General features: G+C 43.3%; 2 protein-coding genes across 2 annotated transcripts in view; both read right to left on the bottom strand.

The window, feature by feature from the left end:
• Positions 1-22,961, bottom strand: part of LOC143354838 (uncharacterized) — a 453,699-nt gene that overhangs the window by 331,554 nt on the left and 99,184 nt on the right. The gene's annotated exons all lie outside the window — the stretch shown is intronic.
• On the bottom strand, positions 13,149-15,905 carry LOC143353457 (uncharacterized). The gene is made up of 2 exons (XM_076786856.1): positions 13,379-15,905; positions 13,149-13,252 (listed from the first exon to the last, which is right to left on the bottom strand). Exons 1-2 carry the CDS (start codon positions 15,903-15,905, stop codon positions 13,149-13,151), a joined length of 2,631 nt encoding a protein of 876 aa, XP_076642971.1.

Below are 22,961 nucleotides of genomic sequence, written 5' to 3'. Positions count from 1 at the left end.
GATTTCGTGGAGATTCATTTCTTAGGAGAATCGTTACCGGAGATGATAAATGGATTCTTTATGATAACATAAAGCGTCCCAAGCAATGACTTTCTGCAAATCAAACCGCAATATCAACCCCGAAACGTAGCTTATCACTTAGAAAAGTGTTACTGTGCATTTGGTGGGACTGTCGTGGCATAATTCACTCAGAGTTGTTGAAACCTGGAGAAACAGTCACTTCTGAGTTGTATTGTCAGCAATTACAACGGCTGTATTCAGAACTATTGAAAAAGAGGGCATCTTTAGTCCACAGAAAAGGTGTAATAATGCAAATTGACAATGCCTGGCCCCATAGAGCGAAACTCACTCAGGAAAAAATCAAAGAATTGCAATGGGAAGTTTTACTGCACCCCCCGTCCTCACCGGATATTGTTCCCTCTGACTATCATCTTTTCAGATGTCTGGAGCATTATTTAAGAAATAAAACATTCACTTCTATAAAAGATGTAAGGAGGCACCTTGAGTCATATTTTGCTTCACGAACCTTGGATTTCTATAAGAGGGGGATTGAAAATTTGCAGGAAATACGAACTGTCCTTGATAATGATGGAGATTATATAATAAATTAAGAAATAAAAACTTGAATTTACTACAAAGTGTGTTTTAGATTTCAAAATAATTGATTACTTATGGGTCCCTCTAATAAAAGCATTTCAAATCAATGTCTGATTATCTTCAATCCATTAATTCTAATAGAAAAGAATATCGATTTCCATTTAAATTCTGCTTGTTGAAATTGAGGTAGAACATTTCTATTTTGCACAAAGAGATCCACGATCTAACAATACGTAGACTGTAGAACAGTGGAGAAATACGAGTATTTTGAAAACGTCAGTCCACGTTGACTTGATCTCCAGCGCGCAACAACTATTATCTCATTATTTAATCATTTTATTATTACGTTTTCTGGGGGATTAATTATTCAACTTAACACTGACAGAACTCGTGTATTTGTAGTTTTGATAAAGCTTCGAGCTGCTGGCTCTTCAGCTAATTACTTTGACACCTGGCTTTACACGTAAAACATTTTTTTAACTTTTATCATAGTAATCTCTTTGTCTGCGCGACAGCAAAGAAAATGAAATGGTCTGTATAGAGAGCACGGTGTTCGTCCGTACTAGATGGAGAGTCATTTAAATAAAAATCATACGAAAGGGATGTATATTTGTGTTTTATTTGAAGATTAAATTTTTAATTGATTCGTTTTATTTCGAATGTGAATGAAATCGATTTACTCGAATGATTACAACTCGTCTATTTATTTATGGGGGAGATTATCCTTGGTATATCTGTTTCATATTTCAGATAACACGAATATGCAGTCTCTGCTTCTCAGCATATTGGATGTTGTACAGGTATGTTAATTCATTTTTCTAGAATTTGCACACGTATATTAAAAATCCAATTGTATGTATTAATACAGAAATTAACTATATTATACTGTAAGGTCAGATCAATTGGAAGAGACAAGAGCGAAATGGACATTTCCTTCTTTCTATAATAATTTTAACAAGTTGAAAATAGTATGTCGATATTCTTCAATTATATTAATTATTCTTCGGTTTTAAAAGATTCCTACTCATTCTCAATGCATAAAATCCACGGTCTAATTATAATACCGATTCAGCTTCCATAAGGCGATAAAACATAGGGTAAGGAATTACTGTGCCTATACTTATCTTTAAAGCATAATGAATATTTAAAAAGGGATACTACATTTTTTTCATTATAATTACTTAATGTATATGCTACATATCTCTTTTCTAATATTCATTATGCTTTAAAAATAAGTATAGGCACAGTAATTGGTACCCCCACGGTAATTGGGTCCTTACCCTAACTGTTTTAGGTTTTCCAGTACCATAAATGTTTTCTGACAATTCAACTGCACTGAATGGACTCGACAACTTTCTCAGGTTCGAGCACACCTTCGACGTGGAATCCTTACTTCCACCCTTGAATATCGTGAAAATAACATAACCGAGAGCTCGGAGTAGTTTCCGCATTCCTCCTTGTCTACCCCCATTCCACCCGAAAAGAAAAAAAAAAAGAGAAAACGCGGAGATCAATCTCGAGTCTCGCCGCATAAGGAAGAGAGTAATTTTCTGAAAGCACTCGTTGATATCTGAACGTGTTTTCCCTGGCGTGTTAAACAGCGCCGGGTTGTTCCTGGCTCTTTCAAGTATTCCGCGAATCCTCGTTTCACCTTTTACTTCTCGAATAAAGGATGCTTCAGCAAATACCTCGCAACAATACGGCAAAGTTGACGCTTGTCTCTTATTGTTAATGCACCGAGGAACTTTTGTTATGCGCTGAAAATAATGCGCAAGATTCAATCCTTTTTTCACCCTTCCTCTCTGTCTCTCTCTCTCTCTCTTTCTCTCTCTCTCTCTCTCTCTCTCTCTCTCTTTCTCTCTCTCTCTCTCTCTCTCTCTCTCTCTCTCTCTCTATCTATCTATCTATCTCTCTCTATCTCTCTCTCTAGTTTTTCGAACGGAAATATCATTCTTACAACTTGAAGAAAACGTTGTTGAATGCCTATAACTTCTTTGCGAAGTACTCTTTAGAAACTTACAAATTTTTCAATCGATAAAATACTTGCTTGCTGTAAAGCAATGTGAATTGAGAGAAATAAAGGTTGTTCGTGTCAATCGTAGGAAACGGAAGTTGAATAAAAATATTTTCCTTCGTTTCGGTAATTTTAATACAGTAAAGTGTTGATGTAAGCCGAACGGAGCTACACGATCTTAGTCAGTTCGCCTATCTCCTCCACCGGGTATGTCGGTGTGAACCACTACTAATCCAATTACAAAAATTCTTTATTTTTTATTATTTGTTTATGGGACTTTCACCAAATTATTTGCGGCATTTTTCTGATTAAAATGACACTAAACTCGATATAATGATGATTGTGGGAGAGTATTTATAAAAATTGCACAGAAAATGTAAAAATGTATCGCTGAATTAAAAATGAATTATTAATGTCGAAAATATATTTTCCGGTGAAAGAAAATGTGTATTGCATAAGTAACATGCACTAATTTGTAAAACAATTATATATCAATTGGTATTTCAATGGTTACAAGTGAAGATTTGCGAATATTAATACTGTTTCTCGCTATGCGACCTTGCGCGATTTTTTCCCGTCATAAATTTTCGGCAACATTGATAAATCTTCGGACTTTGAATCCCGCGGTTAAAGTTTTCGCACGAGAATGATCTGTTATTAATGTCCCCGTGCCAAGTTTTTGCACGGTCCACACGCGACGGTCATCCATTTTAGTTCATACGTCATCTAACACCAAGAGCCAGCTTCCTTGTTTTATATACACCATGAAAACGAGTGTTGCTCCTCACAAAATGACTTGTTGTGATAAATGTGTTAGACGAACGATGAAGAACGTGTCTTCCTTTCATCTCGCAACTATTCTACTTCTGTTCGTGTTGCACGAGAGACCACCATTTTATTTGAAAGCCGCGTAATATTTTTCGTGGCATTCTATTGTCTTAAAGCATCCGCCGTGTTGCCGGTGTAAAGTAACTGTTTCCACAACCGAAAGTATGACTTGTGGCCTTCCGGTGAAATTCTAGAACTAATTCTTGCTAAGAATGCCAAGAAATTGGTGTAACAAGGTGTTGTGAAGCGTTTGTGCATTTATCGTGTTCATGTAAATAGCACTGTATACAATTACTAAAGCTCCAGAATAATTTCTTTTAATTTTAGATATTCTGTGGTCATGCCAAACATAGAAACAATTAAATTCAAACTTTAAACATTTATCACGTACATCAATGTATTATACAAAGCGGTATGCAAAATTAATAAAGCTCCGAGAATATTTTGCTTTGGACTTTCTGCATTGCAAACTAGTCATAATGCATTCGAATTTTAATTAAGTGCATTTAAACTTTAATTCTATATCTCCGTCATTCTGTGTGTAACTCAAGTGTGGCTTAATTAAAAATGCTTCCATGCTTATTTTTTGCTTCCTATGAGAATTAAACGTATTTATTTTTTACAAGATTTTCACTATCCCGACGTCCATAAGAAAACGTCTGGAAATCGACTAACTAATTATTTTCGTATGTTTCAAACTTGAACTTTTGTGTATAAATTGAACGTTTATCGAGGCCATGCTATACTATTCAAAACTGGGACGTAGTGGCAGTAGCAAAAAGTTAGAAATCAAAACTGTCAAGCGAAACGAGTGTTTGTCATTCATATGGACATTTCCTATTAAACTATATGCAGTGACAGGTAGTCGTAGACCGAGATTCTATACAATATATGTATAGTTTCCAATAAAACCCCTGCCTGATATAAACACAGAGTTCATAAATTAATCTTGTTTCGCCATGTTGCTTGTTTTCATTGAATTAAAGAAATTGCGAATTTAGAACGATTAAAAGTTGACACAACACTTTTACTATAAAATTGTCAGAGCTAGGTGAAACACTGTCTCAAATAGCAAATAGTAAACAATCCTACTTATTTTGTAGTATTCACATAACTTTGAAAATAAAATATTTCTATTTTCATATATATATATATATATATATATATATATATATATATATTATTACTTGGTTTGATACAGTAAGTTGTTAAATCAGTATTTGGAAACAGTACTTCATTTGTACTTCATTCACATTCAATACATTTAGGAGCATAAATAGTCTCAGTAAACTGTGATAAATATTATGGCACTTTATATTAAATGTAAGTGCCATTGCTTCTTTGGATTGAGATAAAAAATATTTGGTCATCCCATGAGTAATATAGTCTCGCAAAGTATTGAAATAACGCAAAGAAAAACACATTCAAGTTCATTTTATTTTCAGAACTCTTGGTGGTGACTCCATAATTGATTAATAAGAGTTTTTTAAATACAAACACTTTTATATTATTTTCAAGTCAGCCACGAATTTCTGCAATCATCCAACACAATGTCGAGAATATTTCTTTTTCGTAGCATGCCAACGTTTGATACCGAGGAAGAAGTCTTGAAGTATCACAAAAATATAGACATGGACGAAATCTTTGAAAGCTGCCAGGACGAGGGCGTGATAACGCACGATTCTGATTTACGAGCATGAGTTATAGAGCCCTTACCGGACCCGTGGCTCACTTTATTCGATCCTATAAAATCGTCAGTATAGATATTCGATTGTAGGCTGAGCCGACATATTAGAATAGCGAATACCAAACGTCGACCCCTTCGCAGTTTAAATCTTGCGGAAAGATAACGCGAGTTAAGTGACACTTACTTATCAACCGTTTTCACAAACTGACCCCGGCGGATATCCCATAATAATCGTATTTTATGCGCCATAAAAAAGAGGAGTGTGAACTTATAACTGAATTACCATTGAAGAAGGATTCGGTCGATCAATCCTCCTTTGACAGTTGCTCGCGTTTCGTTGTTGTCGATTACATTTTCTTAATACTTAATTACACGTTGAATTTCGAAGTTGAACGAGAGAAACAAATTTTATGAGTATGAAGATTATTTTCTTCATAATGTACTAACTTTAGTTACTCGATTGTATAGGTTTATAGTTATAGAAAATTTAGCTAGCGAGAGTCACTATTATTAGAAGTTCTAATTTTATTGTAAAGTCTTGATCGAAGCCCAATCCACGGGTCCGTGCTGTGACATGTATCGTGTAGGGCTACTATTTTTTGTGACCGCGTGGACCGCGCCAAACGTAGAAAAATACAGCGGGGTATGCCAGCCAGTGTGGAGGGGATAGGCAAACTGACTAAGATCGTGTAGCTCCGTTCTACTGATTGTACACCAACAAGTAATCCAGCAGCATCTCGGTGAGAATTAATAACGCTAGAAAATCACTATGAACGTAACTGCCTTAAGAATTAAAAGAAGTCGCCAGAAATTAATCGTTCAAATGATAGAAACTCGATTGGAAATATTTATAGACCCATGAATCGTGGCGTATGCGACTGTCAGTGGCACCTGTGCCAATTGTTAGTATAGGGGAAGAGTAATAGCACGTTTCTTGTATGAGAAATAATCCTTACGATTTTCTGATAACGCTTAAAACTTGACAGAAAGAAATATTAGAAAGAAACGCAGCGATAGCCTCGAAAACGGAAGCAGTACGCAAAGAGTTCAAAGGATCATGGCTTCGTAAGTTAAAAAAAAATGCAATTTTCTGGTGAACTGTCGCGAAAGAGGACCACATCGAGCGAAAGATAGTGATACAGTGGTACTTGTTACTTGCTGGATGACGATGTTACACGAGCAATCGGAGAAAAGAGATACCCGAACGATTTATCATGTCCCACATGGTCCGTGTCGTTCGTTCTATTCCTTTTTCGCTCGGCCGATGATATCTTACGTTTCAAGGGGTCGCGATGGTTTCTTTCGTTCAGAAAACGCGCTGCGAATGAGCCCCACGGGAAACACGATGGTAACAACTGTGAAGCAGATGTTTATGCAAAGTATGAAAAAGTTGTGGAACTTTTTAACCGGATCTATTCAAATATAGATCGTGGATCTTTTTTAAAGAACGTTCTCGTAAGTTCCGATGAGTACGGATAATAAAAACAGTTTTTAAAAGTAAAAGTTTTCGTCTGTATATTTTAGGTTTTACAAAATATAAATCACCGTTATTTATTAAAATTTGTCTAAAACTGGAGCAAATAAGTACTCTGTTGATCAATATTAAAAACGTTCTCAAGTATTGTGTAAAATATTGGATACAATATTGGAAATATTGGAAGGTCTGAAAACGTGCAAGATTTTATTTATGACGTTGCACTATGCAACAGGATCATTGAAACGAAGTAATTAACGTAACATAATCTGTAATATAATATGGCTTGCAGCAATAACGTATTTTTCTTAACTAATGAAGATTATAGGTGACACCGCAATATTTTCTTGTAACGAACGCCTATAACTTATTTCTTCTTCTTTCTGTACTTAAATTTAATGGTCGCCACACCGTGTAATTAAGTACCTTGATCACTTTACCCGGTGAACTTGTCACTTCCATTAACTTAAATGAAGTAATACTATCGCGGCGTGAAATCTTATCAAGTGGCAAATTAAAAATATGCACTAATTAATTATCGCAGTGATGCTGGTTTTACGGTATCGCGCCATGAAATTTCTTATATGTATAAAAATCTAGAAAAGTGGCAATGCTAATCCAACATAAATAGTTAATATAATTCAACCCTTAGCACTCGAGCGGAGACTCTGAAGCGCCACTGAAATTGCTGTATCATTACTCAAAATATGTTCTACATTATTAAATTACTAAACATTTAAATATTCTATCAGTAAATTGCATCAGTCTCACATGCATAAAATAAAGAAATTCATATAGAAAGCAAATAACTTCATTGAGCTCATTATCATTTTAAGAGTACAGAAATTATGTTTAATGTTGGTAACACTTGGTGCCAATTCTTGAGTTGTTTAATGCGTTTACTTAATTTAAATTAGAAAGTAAAACAAATTATTTGCCGATGATATACATATTTTAAATATTCCTGATCACATTGTCTATTATCTGCATTGAGGGCGACAAATTTGTAATTTGAACATGTGAAACTGATTTGTTAGGAATGCATTTCCAAGGTGAACACATAATTTAAATAAGGATATCGGAAAGACGATATCGATGTCGAAATACCAAGACGAACTGACTATATCGTTTTAATACCAGCTGTGTAATATAAGTGAAACAGCAGGCTCCAGTATTCTCTCATGGTATGTGAATATTATTATTTAATTAAGTAATTGAATGTCAACTTAGACTATACCATTAAATCCAATAACCGTGAAATTACCCTGTTCAGTAAAAGCCTTATTAACTATTATTCGCTTGCCATCTACGAGAATATTATGCATTTCTAATATAACCCAATAACTTGCATAATTCAATCATATCCCGAACAGAGAATTATTTAATACCATCTTCTTGGAAATTTTAATTCTGGGAAATTATAGGACAAATTTTCATGTTACAATAGCGAGAAGCTAGATTTTTATAATTTATAGTAAGAAGCAGAAATTATGAGATTATTTTCATTAAAAAGTGACTGCATGTAATCTTTCAAATAATTTTACATAGTTATTATAAATGATTCTACATCAATAATCTACTCCTTGAAAAATATCACTAATAAAATCGTAGCAAGCATGAAATTATCTACATTCCATTAAAAAGTGATTGGATGTAATATTTCTAATAATTTTCTACTGTAGACGATTCTGTATAATCTGCAACGAAACTGTACAATAAGTACAAATTAAACAGTAGCACAGTTCCGCGCAAGTGACACAGTGAAGTCTTAGAGCTAACACGGAAGAACGCAGGAAGCGACGGGAAGACGAATTGTCAGAGAATTAAAAATAAATCGTTTAACGCTGACAGCAAATAAAATACTCCTGTACGAAAAAAATCCGACATCTGTTGCGTTATTAAATTTGTTGCCGTGGTCAATGCATCAACGGACGTACGCAGGAAGCTGTTTTTGGTCCTAGCAGATCCTATTCGCTTCGTTTTTCGGTACGTACGATGCATCTTCCACAATTTCTCGAGGTGTCACCTTCGTATGTACCTCTGTAAGACAGACATTAACTATTTCCTGAGATAACGAAATTTTATCTGGAAGTTTTAAGCAAGAATAAGTAAACTTCGCAGTCGATATGGAAAATTTTTATTTCGTGTAAACATCTACAACATGAAATATTTTTAGACAAATATCTGAACTTTTAAAAAGTTATGTTGTATTCTATATAATTTCTTTGTGATAGAAGTCATACAGTGAAAATAAAGAAACAATACATAATGTCAAACACTAATTTCAAGGATTTAGAGGATTAGAGGATTATTTGCCCTAGCAAATTTAATTAAGGAGCTAATTCTAAGTAATTGTGATTGTCATTCCTTACAGTATATCTGTAACTGTTAAAGTTGGAAACCGCCATAATATAAAGCATGAACGATAAGATGTTACTCAATTTCATTTCACTTCTGTGTTCTGCCAAATGGTTGCACGAAAACGATTATGAGAGTTGCATTACAGTTTGGCACTTCAGTATTGAAATCGTCTATTATTTTCAATTTCTATTAGCTACATAATTTCTGTTAATTGGCATAACGTTGGAGCGAATAGAAAAGTTTTCTAACATTGATTTTCACGTTTTAATCTTTAATCATCGATTGTGGACTGCGGACCTCTAGGAAAATGAAATGTTCGTGCATTATTTGCAAGGGAAGGGAGTCGGAAAGAGATTTGTTTCTTCTGATAACAATTTTATTTATTTTGGAACAGTCGGCTCGTATTTTTACATTCTTCCAATACGTTTGCAATTTTATGTTTCATTTATTTATTTTTCTATAAATGCATAAAATTCGCAGTCTAATTCACACTAATATCGCACGTTTCAATGATAATTTAATTTTAAATCTACTGGAACGGGGCGAGTTTGTGCTCATTCTACTTACAAAAATTAAAAAATGGATACAAAAGGAACTGAAACAGCGGAAAAGCATCTTCAAAAAGGCAGCGAATATCTTTTGAAAGCCATTAAACTTTTCCAATTTGAGGAGCCATGGAAACTTTTCTTTGAGTGCTTGGTAATTCTAAACTCGCGCTGGCCCAGCATTAATGGCGTGTGTAATTACTGACAATGAGTGGGAGCAATAAACGCATTTTTCCCTCTTTCTTAGTTCTCGACATTACATTTTTTAGGTCACCATTGTCTGATTAATGTTCGCAGAAAATGGAATATTTTTAATTTCAAACTTGCAATGTATGAATAAAAATGTGCTTGGTTTCATCTGATTTGTTTGTTTTCATGAATATGGACAAGAAAAGAATCAGTTTTTAAATTAAACATGTAGATAAATACGTAGACTGCAAACTCTGGATTCTTAAGGAACTAGGTGACTAATTGTATTCCAAGCTATTATAACTTTTTTCTCTTAATAATTGTCGAAGTCGCAATTACTAAACTTTAAGCTACTCAAATACTCAAAGAGAAGACCTAATTCCAGTGTTAAAACATTCTGAGAAACGATACGTTCTATCAGATCGTATTGGATAAAATGTCGGATTTCAAATTATTTTGCAGTTTGATCGTCCAAACAGTGTATTAATTGAATATTAAGAAGTTGTCTGTCACTTTTGCATTCCTTAAACGTTCACACAATTTTCCATCGATTAATTTTCCAGAGACACAAAACTTCAGAACATCCAATGAAAAATTATTTGAACCATCGCGTTACGAATGATTTCCAATTTGACATTTCATATTACACGACCCAATACTAACAATATCGTTCATCAATTGTGAAGAAATATTCCATGACTAAGAAATTATTCTTTGTTTTGCTTTAACACTGTTATGAGCCCAATACGCTGCCTGCAAATCAGATGACAATAAAATTATTTAACTAAATAAATGAGGCAATAAAACTGAATCGTCTCTCCATCTAGCGTGGGAGTGTCACAAATAGTCCTTAATCAATACGGGTACACGACGAGCGTTCTGCACAGACTACCGACACGGATCTAAGATAAAACAGTGCCTTACGGGAGAATGTGTCGCTCGAATGTCTCGAGAACACTATTGTTAATACGAATGAGTTTTAGAGCTTATCCCGATCAAAATGAGTCCAAACACGACATCATTTGGACTGTCTTTAATGAAATTGTAATTTTTATCTCAACATTACGTATCAATGAAACTTGTTTGATTACATTCGAATTTGACCACATTTTAATCAGAAAAATCCCCTCCACTCGCTCGTCACAATTTTATGAGGATATATTGATAAATCTAAAAGTTTAAACTTTCATTCGTGCGCGATTCTCCATCCGCTTATATTGTATTTTGTTTGTCGTCGATGGGTCTTTGAATCTCGGCGCTCGGTAAAAGTAATTCGAAGCTTTATTCGAATAGAAAATACAGATAAAAGATGAACAAATTATTCGAAGTTTGAATAAATCCGCTTCGAATAAAAAAAATTATCTTTTTTCGTCGGATAAATTCTCGTCGAATAAAATTATTTATTCGATACTCGTCGAATAAAGATACCTTTTTTATTCGAACCTTCCAATAAGGAAAAAAAAATTTTTTTATCTTTTATTCGTTATTCGAAATTTATATTTAGATAAATATTTTGCCCAACTCTGGTCGGAGAATGTAACATTTGATAATCGATATGGGTCCGTGAGGATTCACCTTCTCACCGATGAGAATTTCCTTAGTGGTCTTCTGCACCGACGAAATACCGTCGTTGGCCTTCTGTTTCTTACTCCAGCCAAAATCTATCCTAGAGGGCGGTAGAAAAGACCGTATTTTACAAGCGACACATTCTCCCGTAAGGCTGGCAGTCTTTATATAAATCTCGTCGGTGCCCTTAGCATGTGCAAAACATGGGTGACGGCAGGTAAGAGCGCGTCGGCTGTAGGTAAGCGCAGGGACTGTGGGTAAGTAGGGCACCGCGGCGACTGTAGGTAAGGGAGAGATGGCAGCGGCTATAGATGAAAGCGCGGAGACGGTAGATAAGAGCGCGTCGGCTGTAGGTAAGGGAGAGAGCGCGTCAGCGGTAGGTAAGAGCGTGTCGGCTGTAGCTAAGGGAGAGAGCGCGTCGGCTGTATGTAAACTTTACATGGCATGTAGGGCTATTGGCGCTGCCACGCCATTCCCCTAGGCACGCGCCTAGAGAATATGCTCCGACGAGATTGGCAGTGCCAACCTCGCGCAACACAGGCGAGAGAACCGCCATGTACTCTCTCACTGTTGCTCACTGTCTGACTCTCGCTCGAGACAGACGTCTCGATCCAACGCTCTCGAACCAGAGTCGAATAAAGTTTTTTCGTTACATACACGTTGTTACGGACTGCAGAATTTGTAAAGGATTCACGAGGTCGTAACGGAAACTATTAATAGGAAAGGAATGCACAGAAATTTGGATCTACAATTTGTAAAAATCAGCTTCACTGTATTTCACAAGAATTTCTCAGAAGAATACAACTATTGAAATGTACAGTTAATAAAGCCGTTAGATGAACAAGATAAGAGCTGTTTGACACGTGCTTTCGAGGAAACGGATGTACAGAGAGAGAGAGAGAGCGCCGTCGGTTGTCTCTCTCTTTTATTGTTTCGATCCTTCTGGAACGTTCGACACGCACCGGGGCTTCCGTTTGTCGAATCGAGAGCGTTCCAGAAGGATCGAGACGCATCGCGACCAATTACGTGGTCGATCGGTTGCCCGCGTAATTTTCGGTGACGCTGATTGCTCGTGTTTTGGCGAAATCGCGCCGCGTGAGCTCGGCAATATGGCGCTCGCACGCGCCAGTCTTGAACACACATGTTAGTCATTATTGGTAGAAAGTCTCCGGAAATTCCGCGTCATTATCGTAAACGAACGCGATCACCGCACGGTACCTCGTAGCGAAAGTAACGACGAAGCCATTTTCGTATGCCAGTTGATTCGACCGCATCGCGACCTTCGCGTAGTTGTGTTTATGCCGTGTCGATCCCCCCGACGACTCGCGTGGCCGTTACGATACCGGGTGTTTCTCGAACAGCTTTCGTCGCATGTCCGTGCCGTCCTGGCCAAGGCGAACGTTTCCGAGCCACGGAAGCTTGCCGAATTAGCCGACAAAATGTCTGCGGAGAAAGTTAGCATTTTCGGAGGGGAACAAGCCTTTGTAAATGAAAGTCATCTCAAGGTCATACTTTCCGAGATCTTACGAACAGTAATGTTTTCTCAAGTGATCTTTTTTGTCGTGAATCGATAGCAAATTCTGTGTACAAATGACCTTCATATGTCCTAATAAAAGAAGAATGTAGAGAATGTCAGTTTAAAACAGTGGAAATTATTGAACGCGAGAAAAGGTTGAAAATAATTTCCAATATCGATAAAGCCCATTTCACCGGAGACGCAAAAAATTCTGCAGTGTACTTGTCCGCCGAAAAATGCGAGTACAGCATTGTGTGCATCGAAACGTGGACGTTGTCGCAGCGTTATCCTATAACTATATTATAACGATAATATTTCGCTGAACCGGGTACACCGGAAGAGCGCCGGGCCACGTTCGAAGGGAGAGAAAGTCATCTATTGAACGGTCCCTGGTGCCGACGCGGGGAAACTTTCGAGATAGGGAGGACGATCTGGATCGTGTTTGTTGCGTCGCGTTCAGATAAGTGGAACGGCACTGGGTTTTTACAGAATATACATATTTACAACTTAATGCTAATTAAATCTAGCTTACAACTAAACGCGGTATGTACAATTATACAGGAGGCACGTGGCGTCACGTGCTAGTCGACGCTTCGCTCACCTCGTTTATCGCGACCGGTAGGAAACAGAGTTTCGAGATCGGGCGTTTGAATTCGGCATGGGCTGTTTTCACGGTGACGACCCGAACCAGCCCATCGTCGCCCGGATGGCACCCTACGATCCTGCCCAGTTCCCACGTGCTCGGAGGAATGTTGGCGTTGCGTACCAGGACGATCTGGCCGACTCTGGTAAGTTTTTGCTTGGCCTTCGATTTGGGACGCTGATGGAGTGTCTGCAGGTAGTCGTTTGTCCAGGCTCTCGAGAAGGTCTCCGTGAGTCGTTGGATGAGCTGCTATCGGGACAGCCGATTCTCCGCCAGGTGAAGGACGCTGGGTTCCGGACTCGCGACGAGGGCGGCACCGATTAAGAAATGCCCCGGTCGGAATAATCGTCGAAGCGATCGGGCGGGAGTTGAGGCAGGCCTCGACGCGGCAGAGGAACGTCGACAACACCTCGAAGGTGAGAGTATGTGTACCGATGCACCGGTTCAAGTGGTGCTTGACACTTTTGACCGACGCCCCCCACAGTCCTCCAAAGTGAGGGGCTGTGGGGGGTAGAAAGTGCCAAGATACACCGTCGATCGCGAGTTTATATTGTAATTCGGTATCGCGAGTTGCGGTGCGGTATGCGGTGGTTAATTCGCGGTTCGCCCCGTGGGAGGTGGTGCCGTTATCGGAGGTCATAGAGCGCGGTAGGCCTCTTCGGGAGACAAACCGGTGATAAGCGGCGAGAAATGCTGCGGATAAGTAATCCGAGACAACTTCTAAGTGAATTGCCTTCGTGGTGAGGCATACGAACACGGCTATGTACGCCTTCTGCGCTTTATGTCCCCTTCCACGAACGGTACGAACCTGGATCGGGCCTGCGTAGTCGACGCCGGTGTGTATGAACGCTCTTTCGGTCCTAGTGGTGCGAGAGGCCGGCAGGTGCCCCATGAGCTGGTGTGGGATGGCGGCCTGCTCCCGGGTGCATGGAACGCACCCATACAAGACAGCTCGTACTGTCGCACGTGCTCGCAGAATCCAGTATTCATGTCGGAGGCACGCGAGGGTGAGCTGAGGGCCTGCATGAAGGTGAGTGTGGTGGATGTGGTGTATGAGGAGGGACAGGAGAGGATGGGAGCGGAGGATGATGGGTTCTTTTGTGGTTGTAGGGAGCTGCGCTTTCGACAGCCGTCCTTTGGCTCGGATGAGCCCGTGAGAATCGAGGTACAGGTTCAGTGAGGACAACGGACTCGATTTTGGAACGGTCCCGTGAGCTGCGAGTATGCACAGTTCCTGAGGAAACGTGTCGGCTTGAATGCGCTTTAGCCAGTGGATTTTTGCGCTTGCGACCTCGTTCGGAAGAAGCGCCGTCGTTGTGCAGCCGCGGGGTGGTGACCGCAGCCTCTTGATGATCCTTCGGCCACGAGGAGTAGCGCGATGCCACATCGAATTGGTCGGGAACCGAGACCATGCTGGTGTCGGAGACGGGTCGCGCTTCGCATTGTGGTTGGGAGTGTGGGTCGAAGGTGCGACTCGGCCAAACCTCGGGGGTTTCTTCAAGCCATGCTGACCCGTGCCACCAGAGAGTGTGAGTCTGGAGTTGGCGTGGGGAGATACCTTTTGATGCACTATCGGCGGGATTGTCCTGCGTTGGAACATGGTGCCAGTGCGCGTCAGGAAGAGTCGTTTGAATTTTGGCGACTCGGTTGGCGACGAAAGTCTTCCATTTCGCCGGAGACTGGCTGAACCAGGTGAGTACGATGCTCGAATCGGTCCAGCAGACAGGACCGCTCTCTTTGTATTGGTCGGCTCGATGGGGTTATGGAGCCGAATCTGGAAGCGGTCGAGCACGGGGATCCACGCTATCCCGAGGATCGAGATCGTGTCGGTGACCGAGATTGGTTCGGTCGATGCCAGGCCGTGATCGGAGGGGTCGATGTCGTCGAGCAGGGACGGTGTATTACTCGCCCACTTCCGCAGACGAAACCCGCCTGCTTGGAGCAGCGCGATCAGCTGATCGCGAATTCGTCGCAGAAGATCAGGGATGTCGGCACCGAACAGGCAGTCGTCGACATATGTTTGGTCTTGCAAGATCGGAGCAGCGAGAGGGAATCGCTGCCCTTCATCGACAGTCAGCTGCTTGATGACTCCCAGCGCTTGGAAGGGAGCTGAGGATGTCCCGTAAGTAACGGTTCCGAGCTGGCATTCTGTGACCGGTTCGGTTGGCGAAGTGCGCCACAAGATCCGTTGATAATTTAGATCATGTTCATTGACTTGGATTTGTCTGTACATTTTAGCGATGTCGGCCGCGTAGACGTACGTGGATTGCCTCCAGCGAAGCAGGATGGCGATCAAATCGCCTTGGAGTTTCGACCTTTCTGATGAAAGGTGGTCGTTCAGAGACTGGCCATTGGTGGTTCCACAGGACGCGTTGAAGACCACGCGGAGACTCGTCGTGGAGCTACTCTCTCGGAAGACCGCGTGATGCGGAATGTAGTACGACTGGTCGGAGGAATGAAGTTGTTCCGCCGGGAGTTTCCTCATGTGACTTAGGACTTCATACTCGAGCATGGAGAGGATGCGATAGGAGCGGATAGGATCCACCCGAGAGTGGTATTCTGGGCAACCGGAGTTCCAGGTAAGACCCTTCGTATGCCTCCGACGATGAATTGGCTATATAAATCGGCCGCGATGATCAGGTCGATCGGATCCGAGCTCATGGGGTTTCTGTCGGCCAACTCCAGGTCTGAAATATGAGACCAATTATTTTCTGCTCGTTTCCTAGGTGGGACGCCGCCGTCGAGTACGCAGGAAGCGCGGTACGGTTCGGAAACACGGCTCAACGAAAGACGGTTTGGTGTTACGTGGTGTGACTCAGACAGTTCGCGGAAAAAGAAGAAGGATTCCGGGAATCGCACGCGAATGTTGGCGGCTCGCGAACGCGATAATTGGTTCACGTGCTGTGGGCCGATTCGCGGAGAGGTACGTGCTCGTGAACTAATTAACGCAGCGCTTAAGCGCGCGCTGGTTTAAATGTTGCGAAACCGCGGGATCGGCACGCTGCGCGTACAGCTCGGAGCGAATCGTTGCCGATTCCGGAACAGTGTTTGTCGCGAACAACGATTCTAATGCAAACGGTGCGCCGTCATTACCGCGGAGCGGTTTTTAGCACGCACGAACAGTTTCGCGAGTGAGCATCGGAATACCGGATTCTTGAGAGGCCACGGCCGAGGCAAAAGTATTTATTAACGCTCCGGATGGTTCCGTTCGGTGGAAATTATCTTGCGGAACGGTCGGCGCATAAATATTTGTACCGCATTAAGCCGTACGAACGCACGCATTCTGCGCTTTCACTCTTTTCCCCTCACGACTGATTCGAGGAGCTAAATCCCCTGCGAGGGCTCGAGCCCTTTATTACGCGAAAATGTCTGCCATTTGTTGTTTGTTAGTAAACAAATTCATACTGACGAACTTACATATGAGGCATAAAAATATGCCTTGCATTGCAATGTGCATATTGTAGAAAATTTTGGTTGCCGACGCAAGGGTTAAATAAATGCAGTCTACGCGTCAATGTTAACACTAACTTTTTCCCGAAATTCGAGCGAAAAAGCCGCGTGAAAGATCAACCGTTTTCCAGGCGAGACGGCTTGAAAAGCGTAGATCCCGCGTGAAAGGGCGCTTTTGTCGCAGCGGCGCGGCGATTCCGGACGCAAGGATGAACGTGTAATCCGTGAATCTAAATTGTCAATTTCCCCCTATACAGATTGGAATCCTTGCCGAGGCAGTGGGCGGCATGAATGTCGCAAACTGTGGTCATCCCTGTGAAGCGAGGCGCTGCGGCGACGCGGAGTGTCGTCCGCGACGGGACCGCTTCACATGCCGGTGTCAAGCGGGCGGGCCGCATCCATGCCCGGCACCCGACGACCCATCTACCCAACAACCCTCGGCCAGGATGGCCGATCTCGGAACACGACCAAAAAAATCCGTCCAGGCGTTTGCAAGTAGCGAAAGCTGGTGTTTGGCGTTTGGTGTTGTTCTTGGTTGCTTGTTGTTGCAGTCCTGGTTTGGTTCGGAATCTCGTTGTCCTCTCGTTCTTTGAGTGCTATTGTCGTGTAATCGTGTAGTATTTCATTGGATTTTTCTTGCACTAGGTCGCTTAGTTGGCACGGCCATCTAATTCCCAGTGCCTGCAGTTTCTGTATCATCTGTTGCCGGGCTTCTTGTGTTCGAGGGCAGCTGTATACTATCTGTTTTACTGTGTCCATTGCTCCGCATTGGCATTTGTCTGTTTCTTTCAGTCCGAGAGAGGCAAGTTTCTCGTTGAAGTTTCCGTGTACTCTCAGAGTCTGTGATGTGTAATAGTTGGACCTGATCCGTGTTGCCTTTCTTCTGTCTTCTACGTTTCTGAAGAAGCAGAAGGTCAGTCGTCCTTTGGTTGAGTTTGTCCACTGTTCCTGCCATGTCCTCATGGTTGATTCCTTTATGCGCACTCCTATTTCTATCAGTTGCTCTTCGTCGATTTCTTCTTGTGGAAGGTGACTGAGTTCTCCGATTTGGAATGGGAGGTTTCGCCTGAGATAGTATAAAGTTGGCGCTCGCCCTCCAGGATCGCCTTTCAACGGTTCTTTTGGTTACAGGTGCCATCATTCAATGGATCCTCTTATCTCAGTTACCCGGGTTTAGGAGACTCGTCGATCGACTTTCTGGAATTGACCATCATGTTGAAACCAACAGCGCCAGAGGGCGTTATACTTTACAACGGCGACCACGATGATGGCACCGGCGACTTCGTCGCCCTCTCTCTATTTCGATCATTTCTATTTTTCACGTTCGACCTAGGAACTGGCTCTGCCAGCGTAAGGTAAGACAAAAACAACGTGTACATGAACCTCGAACTCCGAAATTTCCCTCCTACATTTTAAACTGCGAATCAGTTTTCCATCAATCATTTTCAACACCACCACCAGCCCACCCCACCTCACCCCACCCCACCCCACCCCACAACACCCCCCACCACAGACCACCACCACCTCCACCCCACCCCACCCCCACCCCACACTAACTTTTTCCCGAAATTCGAGCGAAAAGGCCGCGTGGAAAATCAACCATTTTCCAGGCGAGACGGCTTGGAAAGCGTAGATCCCGCGTGAAAGGGCGCTTTTGTCGCAGCGGCGCACAGTAGGCAATTTGGACAAAATCGGATTCAAAATCAAAGAACTTTCGATAGAAATGAGGTAGAGCGATGAAAATTTTTTTAAATTAAAGCTGAAACTTTGTAGATCGTTGTTGCAGAAGCCAGCGTCGAGTGCGACTCGGCAAATGGTCAGAAGTCCGGGTATCGAGAACCGGACGTATGGCTTCTTTACAACTCGAACATGACCAAAGCCACGAAATCTTAACACCTGGAGCATTCACAAACTTCGTCGTATCTTTGGACCTCTACTTGGGCGGCGCACCGTCCACGGCCCAATATACATCAAAGATACGGACCACCAAAGGATTTGTGGGATGCGTACAAGAGTTTGTACTAAATGGCCGTGATGTGAGAAACTCGCATAATTCATGAAATTAAATCCCCGTACGCTGGGCGCCGCGAGCTTCCGCTCGAACGATGAATTTAATTATGCTAATTCCCGGACGAATCAAAATTAAATTGCATGGATTTGTTCGTTTTCCCTCGGAAAAAATGATACTGTACCGACGAATCTTTTTCCATTGGAAAATCTTCGCGGCTAGGCTGCTTTAATATCTATGGATCTCATTTTTGCTTTCAACTTTTTGTCCTACAATAATTCTTAAAAGTACGATTCCAGAATTTTGTGTAAGCGTGCTTACTCAACCGCACCCCCCACCCCCCGCCGTTAACCACACCACCCTTCACCCCCGCCGCCACGCCACGGCCCACCACCAACCCCACCCCACCCAAGCCCCAGCCCACCGCCACCCCCCAGCTCCCAGCCCACCGCCACCCCCCCAGACGCCAGCCCACCACCAACCACACCCCACCCAACCCCCAGCCCACCGCCACCCCCACCCCACCCGGGCACACCACCACCTCCACCCCCACACTAACTTTTTCCCAAAATTCCGGAGTGCCGCATCCTTGTCCAGCACCCGATGACAATACGATTCTCGACTCCTCACCGGCGAAATCGAACGTTGGGACGCGATACGAGTGATCCGTGCCGAGCTTTTCTGGCAGCGAGAGCTACCTTCATTACAACGACGCTGACACGATGAAAAGGTATCATACACACGTGTACAGGGTAGTTTCACCACGCGAAGATATACTATGGCAACAATGAGTGATCTTCTCGCCCAGGATTTGAATACTGCCGATTCAAACTGTCGGCCCTGATCGGTGGTTGCCCCGAGGGGTACGCCGTACCGCGCAATCCAGCCCGCGAACAGCGTTCGCGCGACGGTCTCCGCGGTGATATCCTGTACTGGGAAGACCTCCGGCCATCTGGTGAAACGGTCCACGACGGTTATACAACGCGCGTACGCTCTGGAGTGCGGCAGCAGTCTAACGATGTCCACGTGTATGTGGTCGAAACGCGCGGTGGGAGTCACGAACTCCCCGACCGGCGTCGACACGTGTCGTGTGATTTTGGCTCGTTGGCACTGCAGGCAATACTTTGCCCAGATTCGGTAGTCCCTCTTGACTGACGGCCAAACAAAGCGCTGGGTGATTAATTTCACCGTCGCCTTGGGTCCGGCGTACGCCAGGTTGTGCAGGCTGTCGAACACGGCCTTCCGGAAGTCCGGTGGTATCAGCGGGCGAACGTGGCCAGTGGAGATGTCACGAAACACGTCCACGCTGGGCTGCAGGAGAAACTGGGCTTTCCGATGACCATACCCCTGGGACCTGCGATCATCCGACGAAGCTCGTCATCCGACTTCTGTGCCTCGGCAAGCGCCTGGTAGTCCACCGGCGCGATCACCTCCTCAATGCGTGACAGGGCGTCGGCGGTGGAGTTGTCCTTGCCCTTGACGTGTCCTATGTCCGACGAAACCTGCGCAATGTAATTCACGTACCTGAATTGGATCGGCGTACACTTCTCGGGCTTCTGCTGGAGGGCGAAGGTGAGCGGCCTGTGATCTGTAAATATGGTAAACGATCTCCCTTCGACGGCATACCGAAATTACTTAACCGCCGAGTACATTGCCAGCAGCTCCCGGTCGTAGGCGGTGTACTTTTGCTGGGCCGCACTGAGCTTCTTCGAGAAGAAGGCTAGTCGGTCTGTAGTCAGGCGTCGCGGTTTCTGCGAAACTGTAGGGCCGGGTGTCGTGTGGATATGGTGTTTCACGTTGTGTTTGACCGCACCACCGCACCTGGGCTGGGGTGGGGGCGGGGGTGGTGGTGGGATGGGATGGGGATGGAGGTGGGGTGCGGTTGAGTAAGCACGCTTACACAAAATTCTGGAATCATACTTTATTAAATATTATTAAAGCAGCCTAGCCGCGAAGATTTTCCAATGGAAAAAAGATTCGTCGGTACAGTATCATTTTTTCCGAGGGAAAACGAACAAATGCATGCAATTTAATTTTGATTCGTCCGGGAATTAGCATAATTAAATTTATCATTCCCGGGGTCGCCGCGCGGAAGCTCGCGGCGCCCAGCGTACGGGGATTTAATTTCATGAATTATGCGAGTTTCTCACCTCACGGCCATTTAGTACAAACTCTTGTACGCATCCCACAAATCCTTTGGTGGTCCGTATCTTAGATGTGTATTGGGCCGTGGACGGTGCGCTGCCCAAGTAGAGGTCCAAAGATACGACGAGGTTTGTGAATGCTCCTGGTGTTAAGATTTCTTGGCTTTGTTCATGTTCGAGTTGTAAAGAAGCCATACGTCCGGTTCTCGAAACCCGGACTTCTGACCATTTGCCTAGTCGTACTCGACGCTTGCTTCTGCAACAACGATCTACAAAGTTTCAGCTTTAATTTAAAAAAATTTTCATCGCTCTACCTCATTTCTATCGAAAGTTCTTTGATTTTGAATCCGATTTTGTCCAAATTGCCTACTGTGCGCCGCTGCGACAAAAGCGCCCTTTCACGCGGGATCTACGCTTTCCAAGCCGTCTCGCCTGGAAAACGGTTGATCTTTCACGCGGCCTTTTCGCTCGAATTTCGGGAAAAAGTTAGTGTGGGGTGGGGGTGGGGTGGGGTGGGGGTGGTGGTGGTCTGTGGTGGGGGGTGTTGTGGGGTGGGGTGGGGTGGGGTGAGGTGGGGTGGGCTGGTGGTGGTGTTGAAAATGATTGATGGAAAACTGATTCGCAGATTAAAATGTAGGAGGGAAATTTCGGAGTTCGAGGTTCATGTACACGTTGTTTTTGTCTTACCTTACGCTGGCAGAGCCAGTTCCTAGGTCGAACGTGAAAAATAGAAATGATCGAAATAGAGAGAGGGCGACGAAGTCGCCGGTGCCGTCATCGTGGTCGCCGTTGTAAAGTATAACGCCCTCTGGCGCTGTTGGTTTCAACATGATGGTCAATTCCAGAAAGTCGATCGACGAGTTTCCTAAACTCGGGTAACTGAGATAGGAGGACCCGTTGAATGACGGCACCTGTAACCAAAAGAACCGTTGAAAGGCGATCCTGGAGGGCGAGCGCCAACTTTATACTATCTCAGGCGAAACCTCCCATTCCAAATCGGAGAACTCAGTCACCTTCCACAAGAAGAAATCGACGAAGAGCAACTGATAGAAATAGGAGTGCGCATAAAGGAATCAACCATGAGGACATGGCAGGAACAGTGGACAAACTCAACCAAAGGACGACTGACCTTCTGCTTCTTCAGAAACGTAGAAGACAGAAGAAAGGCAACACGGATCAGGTCCAACTATTACACATCACAGACTCTGAGAGTACACGGAAACTTCAACGAGAAACTTGCCTCTCTCGGACTAAAAGAAACAGACAAATGCCAATGCGGAGCAATGGACACAGTAAAACAGATAGTATACAGCTGCCCTCGAACACAAGAAGCCCGGCAACAGATGATACAGAAACTGCAGGCACTGGGAATTAGATGGCCGTGCCAACTAAACGACCTAGTGCAAGAAAAATCCAATGAAATACTACACGATTACACGACAATAGCACTCAAAGAACGAGAGGACAACGAGATTCCGAACCAAACCAGGACTGCAACAACAAGCAACCAAGAAAAACAACAAACGCCAAACACCAGAGACAACCAGCAGCAACCAAGGCAAGCTTACAACACAAGTCAAACATACCGCGCCGCAACCTCGCAGGCACGACTACCTCAGGGTGGAAGTGTGTTGCGACGGGGGACGGTTATATTATAACAGCCGTCGAACTCTTGTGCAGCACGCTGCGCAAGCCTGCAAGATATCGAGCGACAAGCTGGTAACTCCGCCTCCCCGTGGCCCCCGCTGGCGTTGGGCTGGGGGTTGGGTGGGGTTGTCTGGCGGTGGCGTGGGGTGGGGTAGAGTAGAGATTTATCTTCGAATGAATTTACCTCTTACACAGCGAGTGACATTGAACAATAGACATTCAACTAACAATATTTTTCGAGAAACCATGTTGCATTTTTAAGCTACCCTTGTCGCCAATCGATTCAAATACG

This window comes from Halictus rubicundus, chromosome 1 (genome assembly GCF_050948215.1).
Source record: "Halictus rubicundus isolate RS-2024b chromosome 1, iyHalRubi1_principal, whole genome shotgun sequence".
In the NCBI taxonomy this organism is placed as follows: Eukaryota; Metazoa; Arthropoda; class Insecta; order Hymenoptera; family Halictidae; genus Halictus; species Halictus rubicundus.
The sequence above is the reverse complement of the archived record's forward strand: the minus strand, read 5'-3'. Positions and strand labels throughout refer to the sequence as shown.